Below are 22,230 nucleotides of genomic sequence, written 5' to 3'. Positions count from 1 at the left end.
AGTGGCTGTCTCATTTTGCATTCCTACTCTCATGTCAGAGTTCCTGTTGCTCTGCATCTTTCCCAGCATTTGGTATTGTCAGTTTAAACAAAATTTTTTTTTTTTTTTTTTTGCTAATAGGCATGTAGTTGTATTTCATTATGGTTTTGATTTGCATTTCCCTAATGGCTAATGATGTTGAGCAACTTTTCATGTGCTTATTTACCATCCATTTACAAATCTTCTTTGGTGGCATGGGGAGTTGTAATTCTCTACAAAAAATTTAAAAAATAAGCTGGGTGGTGTGGTGGCTCTGACTTCACTTGAATGGCTGATCAAGTTTTATCAATACCGTATTCTTAAATGGTACTTCTACTTTCCAAGTATTTCCCAACCTTACTTGATGCTGAGAACATTTGGTTAGGGTAGGATTGTCCTGACATTAACCATCTGTAACCTTGCTTCGTGCACTGTCTCCACCTGGCAAACCCCTTCTCCTCTTTCAAGATCCAGCTTAAATGTCACCTGTTCTGTGAATCTTTATAATTCAGCATGTTATTGGCCGGGCGCAGTGGCTTACGCCTGTAATCCCAGCACTTTGGGAAGCCGAGGAGGGCGGATCACGAGGTCAGGAGATCGAGACCATCCTCGCTGACACGGTGAAACCCCGTCTCTACTAAAAATACAAAAAAAAAAATTAGCCGGGCGAGGTGGCGGACGCCTATAGTCCCAGCTACGCAGGAGGCTGAGGCAGGAGAATGGCGTGAACCCTGGGGGGCAGAGCTTGCAGTGAGCCGAGATCGCGCCACTGCACTCCAGTCTGGGCGACAGCGAGACTCTGTTTCAAAAAAAAAAAAGAAAACTAATTCAGCATGTTATTTATTCCTAACAATATGCCTGCAAAGGAAGATATATCAGCTGTGTTTTGCAGACGAGGAACAAAGTTTGTTCCTTCTCTCTAGAACAATCCCAGACCACTTTGTTTATATCTAATGTTGGGATGTATTTCTTTTTTCTTTTTCTTTTTTTTTTTGAGACAGAGTCTCACTCTATTTCCCAGGCTGGAGTACAGTGGTGCGATCTCGGCTCACTGCAAGCTCTGCCTCCCAGGTTCATGCCATTCTCCTGCCTTAGCTGGGACTACAGGCGCCCGCCACCACACCCAGCTAATTTTTTGTATTTTTAGTAAAGACGGGGTTTCACCCTGTTAGCCAGAATGGTCTCGATCTCCTGACCTCGTGATCCTCAGCCTCCCAAAGTGCTGGGATTACAGGCAGGAGCCACCGCGCCCGGCCGGGATGTATTTCTTTGTATTAAAATGACCTGCTTCTGGCCGGGCATGGTGGCTCACGCTTGTAATCCTAGCACTTTGGGAGGTCAAGGTGGGCGGATCATGAGGTCAGGAGTTCGAGACCAGCTTGGCTAACACAGTGAAACCCGTCTCTACTAAAAATACAAAAATTAGCTGGGCGTGGTGGTGGGCGCCTGTAATCCCAGCTACTCGGGAGGCTGAGGCAGGAAAATCACTTGTACCTGGGAGGCGGAGGTTGCAGTGAGCCGAGATTGTGCCACTGTACTCCAGCGTGGGTGACAGAGCTAGACTACACCTCAAAAAAAAAAATTTTTTTTTTTTAAGATACCAAGGGCAAGTAAATGTTTTCATGTTTTTAAAGGGCAAGTAAATGTTTTCATGTTTTTAAAGGGCAAGTAAATGTTTTCATGTTTTTAAATCTCAGGAGTTATCATTGGTGCCTGCAAATAGTAGATGCTCAGCAAGTATTTAATAAATGAATTTTAAAATATCACAATTCATTAGCCTTCCAATATCATCTCAGTCTACACATTCCACAACGCACATCAACCTCTTCTGCTCCCCAGGAACCTCATCAAAAGGAGACACAATCCCTAGTTGGCTTCACGTTGCCAAAGGGCAACAGGAACTTGACTTCAAGAGTAGAAGCTCCTGACTCCTCATGGAAGAGCTATTATCCAAGATGATGTCATACAAGGAGAAGCAAAACATGTTGTCAGAGGAAGGATTTTAAGTGCCCGAGCAGGGAGAACACTTTGTAAATACTCGAATGTTCCAGATGGACTGACATCCTGATAAACACACATTTGGTTTGTCTTACTCAATTCAATAAGGATTTCAGGATCATGTGCCTGGTGACAAGCCAACCTAAGTCACTCTAAACAACTGGGTCTGTGATCTCAGCTTCTTCCCTAGGCCCCAAGGCATGCAAGGTACAAGGCTGGGCCCCTTCACCCAGGAATTCAGGCAGACACAGCAGTAACTCAAGGATAAAGGAGATTGATAAAAGGAAGGAAGGAAGATTAGGAAACAAACCCCATGAGCCTCAGGGATAGGTAAGGATTACACAATAAGGAACCAGATCTTGATCTCAGGGAAGAAAATCCTTCTCCAAGGGGAGGAGAGGGCAGGGCGAGGAAATGACAGAAAGTGCTTGAGGAAAATAAGGGCAGAACAGGACAACTCAAAGAAATTCCTCCTCCCCCAAGCAGACCACCTCCCTGTGTGCTAGGAAAGAAAACATGAAATCATTTCTTTACAAGATGGACTTTACTGAGTCACAGAAAGACACCTTCAAACTATCAGCTCAGTGGTCTTCCTGGGGTGACAGAGATAGGGATGCTTTGTAAAATAACCTATCTGTGGCTATCTTCTGTCTTGCCTAACCTTATCTCCATCACTTCCCAAGAACTCAGCCCTTGACTAATATTTAACCTTTCACCTTCACAGTAATCTTTCAGAAACAAAAAGAAATTCTGAGAATGAGGTGGGGATAGGCAGGCTGCCTGTGACACCTAATCTCCTTGGAACAATGGCTGCAGGCCCCAGATCTGGCCCTTCACCCTGCAGTTGGGTGATCATACCATGTGACTGAGGGGAAAGAGGGTATCAGTCTCCTGGTACCACAAGACAGCTTCCCTCACAGCAGGCTGAAACCTGAGCCTCCATCCAGAGAGGAAAGGTCAGTGGGTGCTTTCCAAGCTCCTGCCCTGGTCAGGAGCCCTGCTGCTGGCTAGCTACTGCCTGGCACTTGTCTGTTGCTGACTATGATATTCTAGAACCCTCTCTTCTTGGCTAGACCCTGAATTCCGCATTCCTGAGATACAGTGACCTCAGGGAAGCCACATGTAGATGAGGATCATTGGCCATAGCAGCTTTGAAATGTGAGGGGCTTTTCATCCATCCATCCATCCATCCATCTATCATAGATCCATTCACCCATCCACCCATCCACCCACCCACCCATCTATCCATCCATCATCCATCCATCCACCCACCCATCCAACCATCCGTCATCTATCCATCCATCCATCTGTCCATCCATCCACTCATCTACTCATCCGTCATTCATGCAGGGCCTACATGTACTAGGCCTTCTAGCTGGTGGGGAGGTCATTGATAAGACACAAGTCCCTGCCTTTAGGAAGTTGGCAGTGTAACAGGGACGACGGGTGAAGTAAGAGAGGCCCACAAAACAACGAGGTGATGGCAAAGCTATTCACGGAAGCTAGTGGGCATCAATGAGGAACCCCTAACTCAGCCCAGGGGAATCAGAGATGCCTTCTATAGGAGGAGGAGACCCTGGCAATATGGAGAAATTTATAATCCTGGTCCAACTGGACAAAATAACAAATCATAAGACTGGTTCTTGTCCATTGTAACCTAGTTGTGGGAGTGGTTACTGCTTCTTTAGAGGCCCTCATGGAATTCCAGGCTTGTATGTATTTTTTGGGAATTTCCTCCCCTCTTTCTTTCTTGCTTCCTGGGTAAAAAATAAGATGAAAGACTATTAAGAAGACAAGAGTTCAAGAAGATGCTGAAGTCAGGGGCTGGTTACTTAATCCACCCAGTTTGAAGAACTCAACATCAAGGTGACAGAAGAGTTACAAATAATGAGTCAGGCAGGAGGAGGAAAACTCAGCTTCTAGCAATCTGGAACACTGCCCAGAGTCCAGGGCCTCCCAGCTGCCAAGCAGGAGAGATGGGCTCAATGCTTTCTGCAGGACTGGCAGAGGGATTCAGAGTCCTTGCTGCAGACCTGGAACTGGCTTGCCCACTGTGGAGGGCTGGGCTCCCTGCAGAGAAGGTACCCTCAGCCCCATCCCAGCTCTGACCCCAGACTTTGATCTCCAGGAATTACAGAAGTCTCTCCTTCACTTCCTCCCCTTGGCAATGATAGCAGATCTCTTTGGGATGGGGGCAGTTGAAGGCAGAATTATGGCCATCCAAGATATCAATGTTCTAATCCCTGAGATTTGTGACTATGTTATTTTAAATGACAGAAAGAACTTTGCAAATGTGATTAAGTTAAGGATTTTTTTTGGAGACAGAGTTTCACTCTTGTTGCCCAGGCAGAGGGCAATGGTGCAGTCTCGGCTCACTGCAACCTCTGCCTCCCATGTTAAAACGATTCTCCTGCCTCAGCCTCCCAAGTACCTGGGATTACAGGTGTCCGCCACCACACCTGGCTAATTTTTGTATTTTTAGTAGAGATGGGTTTCACCATGTTGGCCAGGCTGGTCTCGAACTCCTGAGCTCAGGTGATCCACCCGCCTCGGCCTCCCAAAGTGCTGGGATTACAGGCCTGAGCCACCGCACCCAGCCAAGTTAAGGATCTTGAGATGGGGAGATTATCCTGGATTATCCAGAGGGACCAGTGTTGTCACAGGAGTCCTTACAAGAGGGAGGCAAGAAGGTCAGAGTTATAAAAAGACATGTGATCATGGAAACATCAGACAGAGAGAAAGAGAGACTTGAAGATGCTACGCTGCTGGCTTTGAAGATGAAAGATGGGGCCATGAGCCAAAGAATGCAGGAGGTCCCTAGAAGCTAGAAAAGGCAAGGAATACTCCCCAGAGCCTCCGGAAGAAATTCAGGCCTGCTGACGCCAGAGTTTAGGACTTCTGACTTTCAGGACTAAGATAGTACATTTGTATAGTTTTAAACCACTAAGTTTGTGGTTACTTGTAACAGTAGCAATAGGAAATGGATACCAGACAGACATTATGCAGAAAGACCAGACAGCAGGGACATACCCTTAAAGAAAAAAGCTTTTAAACAACAGCCAGGCAACACACACCAGGAGCCCAAAGGAGTGTCTGTCCACAGGCCTTGCGGGACACCAGTTGGAGGGAAGGGATGGCGCTCTCTAGAAGTGGGTAGTGAAGGTGAGGTCACCAGTGTATTCACCTGGTTAGCAAAGTTCCACACCACATAGCCGCTTCCCACTTCTTCCAACTTCCCAACCCTAGTTGGGATCCCACAGCTAGAGTGTTCCTATTTCCTCTTCCTCCATTTGGTAATTCAATACAGTAGCAAACAGCCTTGCGTTGTAACTCTAGCAGTGTTTTTCCTCTTTCCTTTTAGAGAAATCCAGGGCAAAAGACACAATATCCCTCCTTCATCTAATCCAGGTTCTCCTCCAGTCTCCCCTATATTCCTTACAACTTCAGGCCCACCCACACAACCCAGATACACAACACTGGCCCAAGAATCACAAACTTCGTGCAAGGCGAGTGGAGTGCCAGGATGTTCACAGACATGAATCCTTTATTTTCTGCCCCCATGATTTTGTTGGTCTCCTTATTTTACTGGCCAGAAGCCACAATCAAAGGCCATAAAAGAAGTCAAGATAGAAAGCCATGAGATTATTATCCCAAGAGTCCCGAGTCTGAGTACACTCTTCACGTTGGAGGGGACAGAGTGGCCCCACCGTGTACTGCCCTGTGGTAGACAACACCAAAACACACCTTGGAAGAGCTTGCCCTGTATCCTTCCAGGCTGAGTCAACCCATTTTTAACCCTAAATCAATATACAGTCATGTGCTACATAATGACATTTTGGGCAACAACAGACTATTTATACCTTGGTGGTCCCATAAGATTATAAGACCATATTTTTACTGTATCTTTTCTCTGTTTAGATATGTTTAATGCACAAATACAACTGCCTACAGTGCTCAGTACAGTAACATGCTGTACAGGTTTGCAGACTAGGAGCAACAGGTTACACCATGTAGCCTAGGTGTGTAGTAGACTATGCCATCTAGTTTCATGTCAGTACACTCTACGATGTTTGAATAATGACTAAATCATCTAAAGATACATTTCTCAGAATGTATCCCCATCATTAAGCAATGCATGACAGTATTATAGATTATAGGTAAAAGAGACAATTTAAAATTAATTTCTTTAGTGCATTTTGAAATAGAACACCAATGAATCATTAGCATAAACAAATAAATCTTCATTTAGAAGGTTTTAAGGATGGGTTGGGGAGTTGTGGAGCTGGTTTTAAGTCCCTGCAATCGTCCGGAGCTGAGGCTGTGATCTTATCACTCTTCCCCTCAACCCTACCTAGTAGCACCTGGTAAGTGAAGGATGATGTGGGTTTCTGGAGTCTTTTTCGGGGTGTAGAACAAGTGAGCAGAGCTCAGAGGAGCTTATGTAAGGTGTGAAGTGGTAAGAATGGGGAGGAGGATCACCAGCAGCATGAAGGGAAGCAGCCAGAGTCGGCTCTCTCAGAGGGACCTGGCAGGTCTGAATCTGAGAATCACAGAATTTTTGAACTTGAAGAACTCAGCGGCCATGGTGCCCTTCCCAGCTTAGTCACGTACTCTCAGTTAACCTCTTTGAGCCTCCCTTTTCTCCATGTAAAACCTATGGTCCATTTGAATCATGTGATGATACTCTGTATCCTGTGTATTGTTGCATAAAATGTTAAATGGTTATTTTTATTGTTCATCTTAAAAGACTGTAGACTAAGAAAGTTAAAAAGAGCACGTGATTTGCTCAGGCTCATGCTGACACTCAGAGGCAAAGCAGAGTGGCGGGGAATGGGAATGGTTTGAAGGATTTTAGAGACCATATCATGCATCAGACCACATTGCACATTGAGCCCCTGACCCTTCTCAATTTCTAATCTGTTTCATCTTTTTCTCTGGAGGATGCTCCTTCACAAATGACCTGCTCTGGGGTCCTTCAACCCAGCTGTCTGGAAGCTGGGAGTGGGTCACAGGCACAGGCTGTGGGGCTGGGGAGCACAGGCTAAGGCAATGGACCAGGAGCCCAGATGGTCAAACATATTCCTGTGCCTCAGTTTCCACTAGTGAAGAAAATACCACCGGGTCTTCTAAGTCACGTGCCTCTGTCTGCTAGGGAGGAACACCCTGCAGAAAGCTGAAGAGCTGCGTGGTTGCTGCCTGTGCTGCCCCACTCCTCAGGCCCCGCGGAGACTGTCCACAGCCAGTGGTGCACACGCAGCTATAAACAATCCACTGGTGGCCGGTGTGGCCCTGAGGTCCTGTCTGGCACACAGTAGGTGCTAAAGCTTACTGAATGGAAATGACAGATAGATACATCTACACAGAAAATTCAGGGAGGGTGCACATAGAAGCCACTGTGCTTCTCTAGGGAGTAAATATCCGGTTTAATATGTCATAGGATGGCCCGTGAAGCAAGGCCAGCAAGTGCCCCGGATGCCAGACAGAGTTGTGGGGAGAGGGTACATATTGTGGCTGTCTCTCCTTCCTCTAGGAAAGCTCACAAAGTACAGCCAGGCACAGTCACTCACACCTGTAATCCCAGTGACAGTAGAGGCTGAGGTGGGGGGATCAATTGAGGCCAGAAGTTCGAGACCAGCCTGGGCAATACAGCAAGATCCTATCTCTTAAAAAATAACAGAAAATTAGCCAGAGGTGGTGACACGTACCTGTAGTCCCAGCTACAAGGGAGGCTGGGGTGGAAGGATCACTTGAGCCCAGGAATTCAAGGCTGCAGTAAGCTGTGATTGTGCCATTGCATGCTGGCCTGGGTAATCTTGTCTCTTAAAAAAAAAGCAAAAAGCTTGCTGGGCATGGTGGCTCACACCTGTAATCCCAGTGCTTTGGGAAGCTGAGGCAGATAGATCACTTGAGGTCAGGAGTTTAAGACCAGCCTGGCCAATATAGCAAAACCTGTCTCTATTAAAAACATAAAAATTAGCACGCCTGTAATGCCAGCTACTCGGGAGGCTGAGAATCGCTTGAACCTGGGAGGCAGAGGTTGCAGTGAACCAAGATCGTGCCTCTGCGCACCAGCCTGGGTGACAGAGATTCCACCTCAAACACAACAGAACAGAACAGAACAAAACCAAAGAAAAAAAAAGCTCACTAAGAGTACACGTTATTCCCAGAGACAGACTACTTGATAACTGTTTTCTTTTTTTGAGATGGGGCCTCATTCTGTCACCCAGGCTGGAATGCAGTGGCCTGATGTTGGCAAACTACAATCTCTGCCTCCTGGGCTCAAGCAATCCTCCCACCTCAGCCTCTTGAGTAGCTGGGACCACAGGCACGTGCCACCATGCCCAGCTAATTTTTTGTATTTTTGGCAGAGATGGGGTTTCGCCATGTTGCCCAGGCTGGTCTTGAACTCCTGAGCTCTAGCAATCTGCCCACTTTGGCCTCTCAAAGTGCTGGGATTACAGGCATGAGCCACCAATGTTTTCCTTTTTTTGAGACAGGGTCTTACTGTCACCCAGGCTGGAGTGCAGTGGCATGATGATGGCTCACTGCAGTCTCAACCTCCCCAGACTCAGGTGATCCTCCCACCTCAGCCTCCTGAGTAGCTGAGACTACGGGCGTGTGCCACCAGGCCCAGCTAATTTTTATATTTTTTGTAGAGACGGGTTTCGCCAGGTTGCCCAGGCTGTTCTAGAACTCCTGGGCTCAAGTGAGCCACCTGCCTTGGCCTCCCAAAGTGCTGGGATTACAGGCGTGAGTCGCCACACCCGGTGATGACTGTTTTCAGGTGCTCCCTTGCTTTGGATATAGGACTCTGGATTCTCATTGAGCTGGGCCAGCAGGGGGTCATTTTGGGCCTTCCTCAGGGAGCCAATGAACATTCCCACATGGATCCCTGAACCAATCTCATTTCTTCTACTAAGCCAGCTGCCACTCGATGAGCCACACTATTCTGGTCTGACAGGGTAAAGGTTGGGATAGGGCCACCTGGATATGGGGCTGGATTGGTTGTTATAAGGACAGTGCTAAGAAGAATGAACCATTTGGGACTCTCCTTGTAGCCAACTCTTGGCCCTAGAGGTAAATATTTGAAGCCTGCGCTCTACCACCCAAGGCTTGTGTCCAGCCTCATGGGTGATCAGAAGGCAGGAATGACCTTAGAGATCCAGAACCTCATTTTATTTTATTTTTCTTTTACAGATGGGGGTCTCATTCTGTCACCCAGTCTGAAGTGCAGTGGTGTGATCATAGCTCATTGCAGCTTCCAAGTCCTGGGCTCAAGCGATCTGCCTGACTTGGCTTCCCAAAGTGCTAGGATTACAGTTGTGAGCCACCATGGCAGCCCCAGAACCTCATTTTATATGTGAGTGAACTTAGACCCCAGCTAATTAGCAGCAAAGACCAGACTGGGACAGCCCAATTCCCAGTTGCTTGTTCTGCCTCTGCCCCGCCTTCCTTCATTATACACACATCACTCTGCTTTCCCTTGGCTGCTCCCACGTCATCTCTTCTCCTGCTTGGGTCAGTGGTACCCATAGTCACTACTGCCAGTGCCACTTGTGACTCTGGGTCTGTCACCAAGACACTGGTTAGCCCCAGCCTGGACTGCTTTCTGGGCAGCAGGAAGGAAGATGCCAATATAGCAAAAGGGGAAGACTTTGACAGTTATGCCTCAGAAACCAAGAAAGGTGCATCCATTGCTCCCAGGGCTTTAGAAAGTCATTTCCCACAGGGATCTCCACCTTGGGCCCCTCCCACCAGCCCCCTTAATCAATGTCACAGTCACATGTTCTCTCCAAACTCCCAGAACTCCATTTGGATTTCTCGGTCTCGCTGGCTTGCACCTTTCTCAGGAGTGGACTGGACTGGCTTGGAAAAGCTTGGTTTTCCTTTAACATTTCCAGAACCAGGCCACTCCTCCTCGTCTGTTCAGATAAGTGAAAACAGGCAGTAGAAAGGGGGAAAAATGTCCAGACTTGCCAAAGTCCATAAAGACAGATGGTGAAGAAGAGAGGGAAAGAGCACAAGAAACCACAGGGCGGGAGGGAGCAAGGGGAGGACAATGCACATGAGTGGGAGAGAAAAAGGGCTTGAGAGGAGCAGAACAGAGAGAGGCCAGGACTGAAAACAGCAAGATGGAATGTACTAAGCAGACAGCTGCTGAAAAAGGAAGCAGTGACGCCACTTTGTAGAAATCAGAACGCCCTGTTCCTCTCCAAACCTGCAAAACAGGCACCTTTCCGGATGGAGCTCCCAAGCCCTCTGAAACGCCATAAATTTCACCTGGGTCATGGCCTGCCAGAAGGGTTGGCTTCTCAGCCTCACCTTTTGCTGGGGCGTGCACTTCTCTGCCTTCTGCCACGCTCTGGCCAGCTCCCACAGACTCCCTCCCCTCCAGCTGGAGCAAAAGGGGTGAGGCATGTCCCTCCCAGCAGCCCTCTGGGTCTGGATGCCCAGGCTGGAGGTTGGAGCCGCGGGGCAGGGGAAGCCGGGCCTGCGGGGGCGTGGGTGTGGCTACGCTTGGCTCTGTGATTGGCTGTACCGAGCTCCTTGGGGGCCGCCTCCCCCGCTTGTGGAAGGAACTGAGCACGTGTTTCTAATTGTGGAAATGCCGCTTTGGCTTGGCCTGTCCAACCGCAGGCGTTTCCAGATCTAGGAGGTAAGCAATGCTTCTGCCAAAAGGCGCTGATAGGCAAAGAAAACACGGAGGCCTGTTTGACCTCTAACGCACACAACCCAAGACTCTGATAGGTTCCAGTTCTGCCCACGCAGGCCACACGGAACAGTCTTTCCTCGTCAAAGACCCAGAGAGGCCTGGAGGTGTGGGGGAGTGGGGAGACACGGATCCAGTTTCACAGAACCCTCCTAGAATCCTTCTCTATTCCCCGCTAACCCCCACCTCAAGGCCAAGACATTTTTCATAGCGGGCGAGGAGCCACATTATAAAGTCTTTCCGCACCTTGATTATTGTACATGTAACATAACTTGTCTAATGAAGTTATACATATAACTTGACTGGTGAAAGACAAAAACATTAAAAAAAAACCCACAAAAAGCCACACAACAGCAACCAAAAAAAAATCAAAGCAGCCCTTCCTCATAAACTGCGCTTTGATCCCAGCTTCTATAAAGTGCACAGTGGGGAGTGTGGTTTTGAAACAGATCTTGCCTATCGCACTATAGTAACATTTCCCTTTCTCCAGCCCTTTTCATCTCGAAGCACTTACAACGTTTTAGAAATCTCGGAACCCCCTCCAAAGGAGAGGAGGTGCTCTGAGCCTTCCGGAAGTGCCTCTCTCTTCCAAGGACACACCGGCAGAGGAGGAGGGTGCAGAGAAGCTGTGAGGGCTGTGAGTGCTCCTGGAGGAGCACAGCTTTTACCAAACACTTCCAGCTAAGCTCCTGCCCATACTGCCCCACCCCCTCCCCTCCTCCCTTCCTGGCTCTCTCTTCCCCTTCCTTCTTATCCTGTTAGCTACTGTGCCAGCTGCTGGAGCTGGGGTTTCTGCTGAATCACCACCCAGCACTTAGCTCAGCCAAGAGGCAGGAATATCCAGCTCAGCATTTTCCAAGAGCTAAGTAGTTCTCTTCAGCATGAGCTAAACATGGCTCCTCAGCTGGCCTGGATAGGGGAGAAGCGAAAAACTGAAGACACCAAGAAATCCAGGGGTGGCCTGCCATGCCACCCCGGGGAACCCTATTTTAATCCTACTCATTACTTTTTCAGCCTGGGCCTGAAAAATTGCTATCTCACACCCCAATTCTCAAGGCTGACATCCCCCAGACATGGAGCAAGGTGGATGAGAACGGGTTCTGTTGAGTCTGCACTGAGCCCAGGAGGGCTAGCCTGACCCTCCATCGTATTTCAGTCTTGGAAGACAGGGTGTGGATCCTGTGAGGTTTAGTTGGTTCTTGGACCAGAAGGCTTATAGGCTCTGTTGGTGTTCACTAAATTCTATAAACCTGGACCCAGGCTGCAAAATGCCCCCAAAATGGTTCAGTTATAACCCAATTCCAACGGTAGCTTGTACTCAAACTTGCTAAACTCTTTTTTCTTTTCTTTTCTTTTTTTTTTGAGGTGGAGTTTCGCTCTTGTTGCCCAGGCTGGAGTGCAATGGCGTGATCTCAGCTCACTGCAACCTCTGCCTCCTGGGTTCAAGTGATTCTCCTGCCTCAGCCTCCCAAGTAGCTGGGATTACAGGCATGTGCCACCACTCCTGGCTAATTTTGTATTTTTAGTAGAGACAGGGTTTCCCCACGTTGGCCAGGCTCGTCTCGAACTCCCGACCTCAGGTGATCCGCCCGCCTCAGCCTCCCAAAGTGCTGGGATTACAGGCGCGAGCCACTGCGCCCGGACATTTTTCTTTTTTTAATATGGAACGCTTCGTGAATTTGCATGTCATCCGTACATGGTCCCATGCTAATCTTCTCTGTACTGCTCCAATTTTAGTATATGTGCTGCTAAAGTGAGCACAACTTGCTGAACTCTTATAATAGAGATGCCCTTTTTCCTTCCCCTAAAGCTCCAAGTATCACTGGGCCTCACTCCCATGAGCCTTCTGATTTTATGCTCTTAGGTATGCGATATAAATTTGGTGTGTCACATTAACCCTTAAAAGTTTACCAGACACAATTAATGGGTGACTTTATTTAAACCATGGGCCCTGGCTCCTCTGAGAAAAACAAAGTGATCCTTGACGGTCAGCAACAAAAGGCCAGAGGAGAATTTAAGTTTCTAGCCTGGTACAAGAAAGTAGGCAAATCTCTACCATACCTGGTGGAAGCCGAACTCCAAAAGAGTCTCCTGTTTCAGGAAACCTCAATCCCATTCACTATTCTCCCAATCAGAAGTAGACATATTCCTAGAAACAAGCCCCTCATTCCCCAATTTCCAGGGTGTGGGCTGTGTAGGCACGCACACTCTCTGAACAGCAGAACTTCAGTCTGAGAGTAAAAGCTGAAGAGCAGAAGAGACACTATGGGAATCAGGAAAGAGGAGGTGATCTGGGCCAGCAGTTGAAGCACATTGAAACGAAGAAGACTGACTTCTCAGGTAACTTACTTAGTCTGCCATTATAGACAGAGTCCAAAAGCACAGGGGATGCTTCCTCAAGTTCCAGCAAGTCTTAAGTGTTGAAGAGTGAGTAGAAAGGGTGACAAGGACAGAAGGGTCAACTTGACCAGTCTGAACCACACCAATTCAGACGATACAATACGTACAGACAATACAAACCAGTGTTGTCCTTGATTTACTTCACCTGTATCCCCAACAAGACCATGCAGTCCTTGACTCCTTCAACCTTAATCACCAAGGCCTACCAATTCTACCTCGTAAATGCCAAATGCATCTAGTTTTCTCTACTCCCACTGCCCCAAGATGCACATGACGGTCATCTCTAATCGAATCCCTACAACTGAATTGTAATCATCTTTTCTTGCCTCTGATCTTATTCCCTTCACCAATCCATCGTTTAGCTTTGCAGCATGACTCTCTTAAAATACAAATATGATCATGTCGGTCTTCTGTCTGAAACCCTTCAAACCTCATTCCTCCTAGGGGAAAACTCAATCTCTTTATGGCCCATGAGGCCTTTCATGATGGAGTCCTTGCTTCTATTATATATTTCTTGCCTCCTAGTCTATGGTCTGGCTATACTGAACAACCGTTAGTTCCCACAAACAGCTGTGATTTTTCCTGTCCTCAGACCTTGAAACATGTTAATTCCTTCTGCTAGAACATTCTCCCCACCCCATTCTACTCCACCCTCCCTCCATGCTGAACATTGCCGACGTCCAACTGGTCTTTCAGCCTCAATTTACATGTCACTTTCTCCAAGAGCTTCTTCAACCCCAGTCCCATCCTCACTTTTCTTGCAGGAGCTGCCTGGATGCTGTCCTCTTGGGAAACTGGAACTCCAGTTTGAACTGAAATTCCCTGTATACTTGTCAGGAACATCCACTGGACTGTGAGTTCCTTGGTACAAAAAGTAAGTATCCCCATGCCCGCTACAGTGCCTGGAGCAGAACAGACACTCAAATGTTTAATAACGTATTACTGATTGTGCATTACCTGTGGCAGCAATAGAGGACACACAGGTGGGTGTAGTATAATACATGTTAAGAAAGAAGGCTAAATCTGCTGCTGCTGCTTCACATGAGAATGAGAGTCTTTTGGTTTATTGTTGTCTCCCCTGTGCCAAGAACAGTAAGTAGCCCATCATGGGCACTTGATAAATGTTTGTTGAGTGAATAAAGTGTTGCATTTATATAATATTTCCCAAGAGTCCCAATCCCTTTCTAAGTTATACTGCTCTAGAGCAGGCAAAATTTTGAGCAGGATCCTGGGAGAACCACCCTGGGGAAGATTCTAACCAGAGACCTGCTCAGTACCCCTCAGGGCTCTAGGGAGGACATGGAAGGCAGACATAGAACACATTCTTTGTTTTTTTTTTTTTTGAGATGGAGTCTAGCTCTGTCGCCCAGGCTGGAGTGCAGTGGCACAATCTCGGCTCACTGCAACCTCCGCCTCCTGGGTTCAAGTGATTCTCCTACCTCAGCCTCCTGAGCAGCTGGGACTACAGGCCCCCACCACCACGCCCAGCTAATTTTTGTATTTTTAGTAGAGACAGGGTTTCACCATATAGGCCAGGCTGGTCTCGAACTCCTGACCTCGTGATCCACCCGCCTCGGCCTCCCAAAGTGCTGGGATTACAGGCGTGAGCCACCACGCCCGGCCGACATAGAACACCTTCTAACTGCTTGTCATCAATGCTGGGAACATTTACGTTGAAACATTTCATTTTGATTTGGAGACAAACTTGATTCCTTCCCTTAGTAGTCAATTAATCAATACATCCAGCTGATTCTACTCCTAAATCGTTCTTGTTTTTGTCACCTCTCCATCCTTGTTACTTCATTCTTAGTTCAGGCTACCATCTCTCTGGCCCGGACAAATGCCTAGCCTGCTTGTCTCTCTGCTTCAAGTTGCAGTCTTTTCTTTCCCCAATGTGAACCTAATCATGTTACTCCTCTGCTCAAAATCTTTCAGTGATTCCCTGTTCCTTGGATAAAATCTACTTACCTTTCAACATTTAGCTCAAGCTGGGAGCCTTTCTAAGCACTCTCTTCCCAACTTTGAAGCCCCTTTCTCTGTGTGACCCACATTTTTCCCCATCACATTGTGTTGTAATTATGTGTTTTTGCATACGATTCTCTTCACTAGACTAATCTTTTCTAAGACTCTATAAATCATACCTTATCTCCTCTTAGTGTAGGAGTTCAGTATGGTAATTAGCTGATGGATGTTTTTAGTTTCTCTTTTCCAAAAAAAATCTGCTTACAGAATAATTTTCATCTTAATGCATCATAAAAATGAAAAATGAGATGTTAGTCAAACTGGCCATTGAGTAAAAATCAAGAGATTTTCAATGCATTTAGATTTTAAATGCTGGCTAGTTAGAAGGTGTACAGAGAAAAATAGAGTCTTGGATGTATGGGAATCAAATGTAGGCCAGTCTGTATTTGTCTGAATTCATATAAACAAGGCTGATCGGATACCTGAAGAACTCTCTGGGGACTAGGGAAGGGCAAGAAGGCAGTGCTGCCCAGGTATCTGAAGGAAAATGTTTAGTGTCTGGGGAGGAGAAGTTTGGGGGTAGAGAATGTGAGGGCTCAAGGGAAAATAAACTGAGGTTAAGGGATTTAGATGATAGGAAAGACTATTGAACGCTCTGATGTCAAGGGATTGATTAAATTTGCAAGAGACTTGCAAAACAACTCACGAGTTTCTCTGTGACAGCATTCTGCACCAGGCAGCTGGAGGCTTTCTGCAGAGGAATTGCAAAGCAACTCAGGAGTTTGAAGCAACACGTGAAGTCCTTTCCTTTCCAAATAGCTCAAGGAAAAAGAGATATCTGAAGCCCTGGAAAAAGCTAGCCTCTTAGGAATCTCAGTAGAAAGATAGAAAACAAGATTAGAAGCATTTTTTCCTTGAGAAATGCATACAGGATATTTCTTTCTCTTGAGGGTGAGGAAGGAGAAGGAGCTTCTTTAGGTCAAGACATTCAGGGAGAAGTGGGGAACTTGAATAAAAAGAATTGATTCCACTTCAGGTGCTGGACATGACTCCAACCCCAAATGAGAGGAAGGAGGCCAGGAGCTGACTGAATGAAAGGTGATCCAGGCTCCAAGAGAACGGGGGGGCAAACAGATCCGAAAGGAAAATGCAGAGTTGCACAGATGCACAGATGGAAGCCTGAGAAAGGGTGTCCCCTGGACCCAGTGCTTCCTCTGGATCATTGTGGACACTTTGTTTACAACTAGAGACCCAGGTAACAGCCAAAAGATGTGGCTACAGGATAAAAGGGCAAGCTGCAGGCCGGGCGCGGTGGCTCACGCCTGTAATCCCAGCACTTTGGGAGACCAAGACGGGTGGATCACGAGGTCAGGAGATCGAGACCATTCTGGCTAACAAGGTGAAACCCCGTCTGTATTAAAAATACAAAAAATTAGCTGGGCGTGGTGGCGGGCGCCTATAGTCCCAGCTACTCGGGAGGCTGAGGCAGGAGAATGGCGTGAACTCGGGAGGCAGAGCCGAGATCGCGCCACTGCACTCCAGCCCGGGTGATGGAGGGAGACTCCGTCTCAAAAAAAAGGGGCATGCTGTAGGAATAACCTGTCAATATATAGGTCTATGCAGCCAGATTTGTACAGTAATAGATGCACTTTATTTAGAACTATCCGCTATGACTGCAGCTACTGGCCAGGGGCTGATGATAAGGGTGGCTATCGCTGCTGACTCTTTTTATATCTTACTTGGATCTTTTATATGGGGAATATAGTCATTTACTCATGAAATAATACAAAAGGAGAAAAACACACAAGCAAATCACAAAAGGTATCAAAACCAAGTTCTAACACTTCCCAGTCCCCTCCTAACTCCCTCCACTCCCACTAATATACTTGTTCTGGAGAAGAGAGAAAGGCTTTTTATTTAATTAAAATGTAAAATACTTTCTCTCTCTCTCTTTTTTTTTCTTTTCTTTTTTACTGCCGGGTGGCTGGGGATATTCTGCTGACTCAGCAGTGAGTAATCAGCTTTGACCTAAATAATAGAATAACTCGAAGTGGCAGCTGCAGTTGCATAAGTGTGATCCAAGTCTGCAGTTCCTTCCCTCTCCCTCTCCTCTCCCCTACCCGCTCCAGGATCCGGCAGGCAAGCCAGTTTCAGCAGGTTCTTTCCACCTCTCCACCCCCACCACCTGGCTCGTCCCAACTTCATTTCTCATCAGTTCTCCTGCAAAATAGCCCCACCATGGAACCAGACTTGGCCTCATCTCCTCCCTCCCCCAGCAAACCCTCGCCACGGGCTTTACCACACGGGCTCTCCCTGCTGGGCCCTGTGCCTTGTCCTCCAGTGCCCTCCATTATACACCAATGACCTCTCCACAGAGGGTGGCCTTTCCTCAAAACCTCTCGCTTCACAGTCATCAGCATGTCACCACAGGACAGCAGGAAGCAGAGTTCCCCATGTGCATATGTTCACGCCACACCCGAACTCTCTACTGCGTCTCTCGAAAGAGACACAGGCTGGGCTTATTTTATGCAGCTGGCTTGCCTGGCACCTGCTAAGAGGATGAGGAGGGCTGGATGATGGTGGGGGTAGGTGGGTGGGTGGGAGGGGTGCTGGAATAAAAAGTGCCAGCATTTAATGAAATATAGCATCTACCAGTCGGGCGCGGTGGCCTCACTTTGGGAGGCTGAGGCGGGTGGATCACTTGAGGTCAGGAGGTTGAGACCAGTCTGACCAACTTGGGGAAACCTCATCTCTACTAAAAATACAAAATTAGCTGGGCGTGGTGGCTCATGCCTGTAATCCCAGCAACCTGGAAGGCTGAGGCAGGAGAATTGCTTGAACCCGGGAGGCGGAGGTTGCAGTGAGCCAAGATGGTGCCACTGCACTCCAGCCTGGGTGACAGAGTGAGACTCCATCTCAAAAAAAAAAAAAAAAAAAAAAAAAAAGCATCTACCAAGCCTTCCTGACAGCTTGGTTCTTGTTTTATTGAATACCTTATGAGAGGATTGGATGCTTATCTGGTATGGCCTGCCATAAAATTAAAAAAAAAAAAAAAAGAGGATTTGAGGGGCCTATAGAAGTGGATTAAAAAAAAAAAGTATTCAACAAACCGGAAAAGAGAACCTCTGTACACAGACTCAAAGCATCTGGGAGTGTCAGGCATAAGGAAAGGGAGAGAGGAAGTTTGTGTACAGTTAATGCATGTACGTGTGCACCCTGCCGGGCAGAGGGATGGCAGCTCCACATGGCCTTCACAGCTAGGAGGAAAGGGACACTGCAGCAGGACAGGTGTGGAGCTGGTTTCCATTTCCCCTAAAGGAAATAAGGAGGAATACGCTTGGGAATAAGAAGGATTTAAGATTTTTCTGCTTATGAAGGTAGACAAATATTTGAACACATATTTCAAGGACATTGAAAATTCTTATCTTTGGAGGACAAGATTGGCTACTGTTAAGTTGGAGACAATTTCCTTGCAGTTCTGCTGAGAAGGCAGAGGACAAACTTAGATAAGCTTTATTGAATCTTTGACTACAGGAATAGAGGAGGGGGGTCTTGTCATTTTTGTCATCAGCCGGTTTCTAAATTTCTCCTTGGCTTGGTGCTAGCAGTGTCTAGGTGAGGGGAAGGCTGTGGAGAGGACTGTGCAACCTGTCATTCTGGAGCAGGGCTACCGGGAGGTGCCGTTCTTATCTCCTAGGAGGGTTTGGACCTTTCTGGTCCGAGGGGACACCCAAAAGGCTACACTACTTTGGAGGGTCTTTGTGCAAGAGGTCAAACCCTTGGCAGATTTGGGGAATGCAAAGGAAGCCATGGGGTCTGGCTGCCCGGGAACTTCTTCAACCTGTGGCCTGGCTCCTCTCCGAGAGTGCAAACTGAACACCCTCAGGGGTTCTTGATTTCTAGTAGGAGGGTAAGGGTGGCCTCTTGTCTGAGACACTTTAGCAGCATCAGCAGGAAAAAGGAAGCTGTCTGTGTGCAAAGAAACACCAAAACAGCAGTGGCCAGCACTTCTGTGGCCTTGCTTCCCACCCTCCCATTAGCCGATCTGATGGCAGAAACAGCACTCTTCCTGCATTCCCACGCCCTCGCTCTTCCCCGCTCCCCATCTCAACTCTGGATCCAGCTAGGATGCAAGGATAAAGTGGCCCCAGCATCTTGCCCACCCCCAGTGACTGATATAACTGGGGTGCTGGGTGTCTAACACTGTGCTGAGGGTGTCCCCTTCCTTCTCTCTTGCAGTCCTTGTGACCACGACCTCTTGAGGCAGCTAGGATTACACTCCCCATCTCACAGTAGGGTGGGCGAGTGATTTTGCCCAGCACTCACCCCTGCAGTTAGAAATGGTGAACTGGAGATGCAGGTGCAGGCAGCCTGGTTTTGGAGTCTGCATTCCTCTGCCTCCAGATCTGTGAGCAGGCCTGACCAAACACGAGGAATACACCCTCAAACAAATGTCTTGGCCCCATATTGCAAATGGCCTGGGTGGTGGGGCTCTGTCCCAGGGTTGACCAGCACTGCCAAAGAGGGCTCACTTGCCAAGGAGACCACCTCTTGGGTTCCAGCTGCCTGCCCTGTAAGAGGCTACTGAGGTGGGTGAGTGATCTCTTCCTCCCCCATCCCGTAGCAGGACAGAAGGAAAAGTGTCAGGACCTGGGAAAGCATATGGCCAGGATGATCACTACCCTCAGCTAAGTGTATGTGTGTTAGAAGGTATGGGAAGGCAGGGACCGAGTGAACTCTAGAGGTGGAGCTCCTGAAACATATCTAAGTATTTACTTTAGAAATTAGTTTTTGATTAAAGATGTAAAATACCCCAATCCATTGAGATGACTGATATCAGAGATAAAGCTTTGAGACTTCCTAGAAATACGGCTCTGCAGAACTTCTCTAGAAAGCCTCTCTAACCTATTCCAGCCCACAGAAATCTTTTCCCCTTCTCTGAATTTTGTTGTTACTGTTGTTTTTAAATTTTTTTTTTTAGAGACAGGATCTCACTATGTTGCCCAGGCTGGAGTGCAGTGGCTATTATTCATAGGTGTGATCATAGCTCACTGTGGCCCAGAACTCCCAGGGTCAAGAGACCCTCCTACCTCAGCCTCCCAGGTACCTGGAACTACAGGTGTACACCACCATGCCTAGCTCCCTTCTCTGAATTTTTACTGCAATTGAATCCTAACCACAGTATCTGTCTATATGACTTTTCTCCTAGTTAGAAAACTCATCATGGGCAGGGACCATGGACAAACCCTTCTCTAAGAGAGTTAAAAGAGTGTGTGTGACTTGACAAGTTGAGGTAGAAGTAGATGTGGACCTACTGCCATGAAGCCAGAGTAATCTTCCTAGGAGCAGCTGGGAGTAGCCAGCACAGTGCAGTGCACTGGACAGACAAGAAATCAGGAGCCCTTGCACTCCACGCGGCCTGCCTCCCTGGGCAAGTCACTTGCCTGGCTCTCTGTTTCCTTATCTGTTCTGGGAAAATGTTAACACTGGCCCAGCTTACCTCATGGACTTGTCATTAGCCCCAAATCAGATAATATAGGTGAAAGTGCTTTGCGTAATGTCAAGAACCCTGCCAGTGAAAAGTACAGTGCCTCCAAGGAGCTACTTAAGTTACTTTCTTTTTTTTTTTTTAACACCAGCCAATTGTATGCAGAATCCATTCATACAAAACACACTTGTAGGAAATTGAAAGAAAGGTAATGGGGAAAAGAAAAGGAGGCAGGGTGAGGTGGCTCAGGCCTGTAATCCCAGCACTTTGGGAGGCCAAGGTGGGCGGATCACTTGAGGTCGGGAGTTCGAAACCATCCTGGCCAACAGGGTGAAACCCCATCTCTACAAAAAATACAAAAATTAGCCGGGCATGGTGGCTTATGCCTGTAATCCCAGCAACTCGGGAGTCTGAGGTGGGAGAATTGCTTGAACTTTGGAGACGGAGGTTGCAGTGAGTGGAGATCACGCCACTGCACTCCAGCCTGGGCGACAGAGTTAGACCCTGCCTCAAAAAAAAAAAAAAAAAAAATGGAGAGAAGTTAGGAGAGTCAGAGACATGTAGACCACCAGGGAGGCTAAAAGAGGCTGTCCCTCAGACCGGGTGCAGTGGCTCACACCTGTAACTACAACACTTTGGGAGGCTGAGGCAGGAGGATCACTTGAGCCCAGGAGTTCAAGGCTGCAGTGAGCTATGATCATGTGGCTGCACTCCAGCCTGAGTGACAGAGTGAAGACTCTGTTTCTAAAAATAATAATAATAAATATAATAAAAGAGGCTGTCTTGCTACCAAGACCCAGATGACACTTACATAAGCAGATGGCAGCCAGGAGCCGAAGGCCAGACTCTGGGGGGAAGCAGGTGGGGAAGAGCGGCTGCAGCACGTAGTTGGAGAAGGTGAGGGCGATGACAGCCTGGTTGGTGGGGTAGATCACCAGCACAGCAATCCACAGCCTCAGGAACCTGAAGGAGGAATGGGACATCCCCACCGACAGGCATGGCAGGGATGCAGAGCCATCAGGGGAGAGCCCGGGCAAGTCATGCATTTCTTTTTTATTTTCAGGGATGCTGAAGAGCCCAGCCTCTGCCCCCGCCCACAAATGAGACACCCAGCCCTCTGCAATGACAATAAAATGGTTTAATGATGAAGAGCTAAATTTCCACAAGCACTAACACAAGTCTCGGCATTCTTTCTTTCTCTCCTCTCCTTTCATGATCTCTTCTCCATCACTGTGGCCACCAGCATCCAATGGTGGAAAAACAAAATTTGCAACCCCAGAATGTTGATAGACAGGACATACTAAGGGTGTGGTTATGTAAACAACAATCAGGAGAGGTATCAAGTGGAGGTTTGCGGGGAAAGTGCCTTCTACACCCTTTGGCCCATTGGTGAGTGTTTACCAATGGCAGGGATGCAGAAATTGAGGAAATTTAAGATTAGGGCCCAGCTCTAGAGGGAGGCTGTTATCCTCGGTAGTGTGAGAAGAGGGTACACCCTACCTTAGGTGGCCACTCTCACTTGTCAAGATAGAAGGGCTTTGTTTTTGTGATTTGCTTTCTCTGGGAATCTGTGGTCAGTGTTGTTTTACAGTTCTGTTTGCTCTCACTCATAGAATCCTTCCCAATAAGATCAACATAGAGGTTAAAACTACAA

The 22,230-nt window shown here is 47.6% G+C and overlaps 1 protein-coding gene and 1 non-coding gene across 3 annotated transcripts in view; both read right to left on the bottom strand.

Annotated features, from left to right (window-relative positions):
• SLC7A8 (solute carrier family 7 member 8) overlaps window positions 1-22,230 on the bottom strand; it is a 59,376-nt gene that overhangs the window by 19,507 nt on the left and 17,639 nt on the right. Inside the window, exon 3 of one of the 2 annotated variants that reach the window (XM_030802587.1) lies at window positions 21,388-21,539. In XM_030802587.1, the coding sequence (XP_030658447.1) occupies window positions 21,388-21,539 (152 nt within the window). Of the gene's footprint in view, window positions 1-10,338; window positions 10,514-21,387; window positions 21,540-22,230 lie in introns of those variants that run through there. The other variant, XM_030802588.1, reaches the window with a different exon arrangement.
• On the bottom strand, window positions 12,382-12,487 carry LOC115832568. Its single transcript, XR_004028098.1, has one exon. It is a non-coding gene; the product is annotated as a U6 spliceosomal RNA (small nuclear RNA).

Source organism: Nomascus leucogenys, chromosome 22a, assembly GCF_006542625.1.
Source record: "Nomascus leucogenys isolate Asia chromosome 22a, Asia_NLE_v1, whole genome shotgun sequence".
NCBI classification, from domain to species: domain Eukaryota; kingdom Metazoa; phylum Chordata; class Mammalia; order Primates; family Hylobatidae; genus Nomascus; species Nomascus leucogenys.
This window is presented reverse-complemented; position numbering and strand designations above follow the sequence as displayed.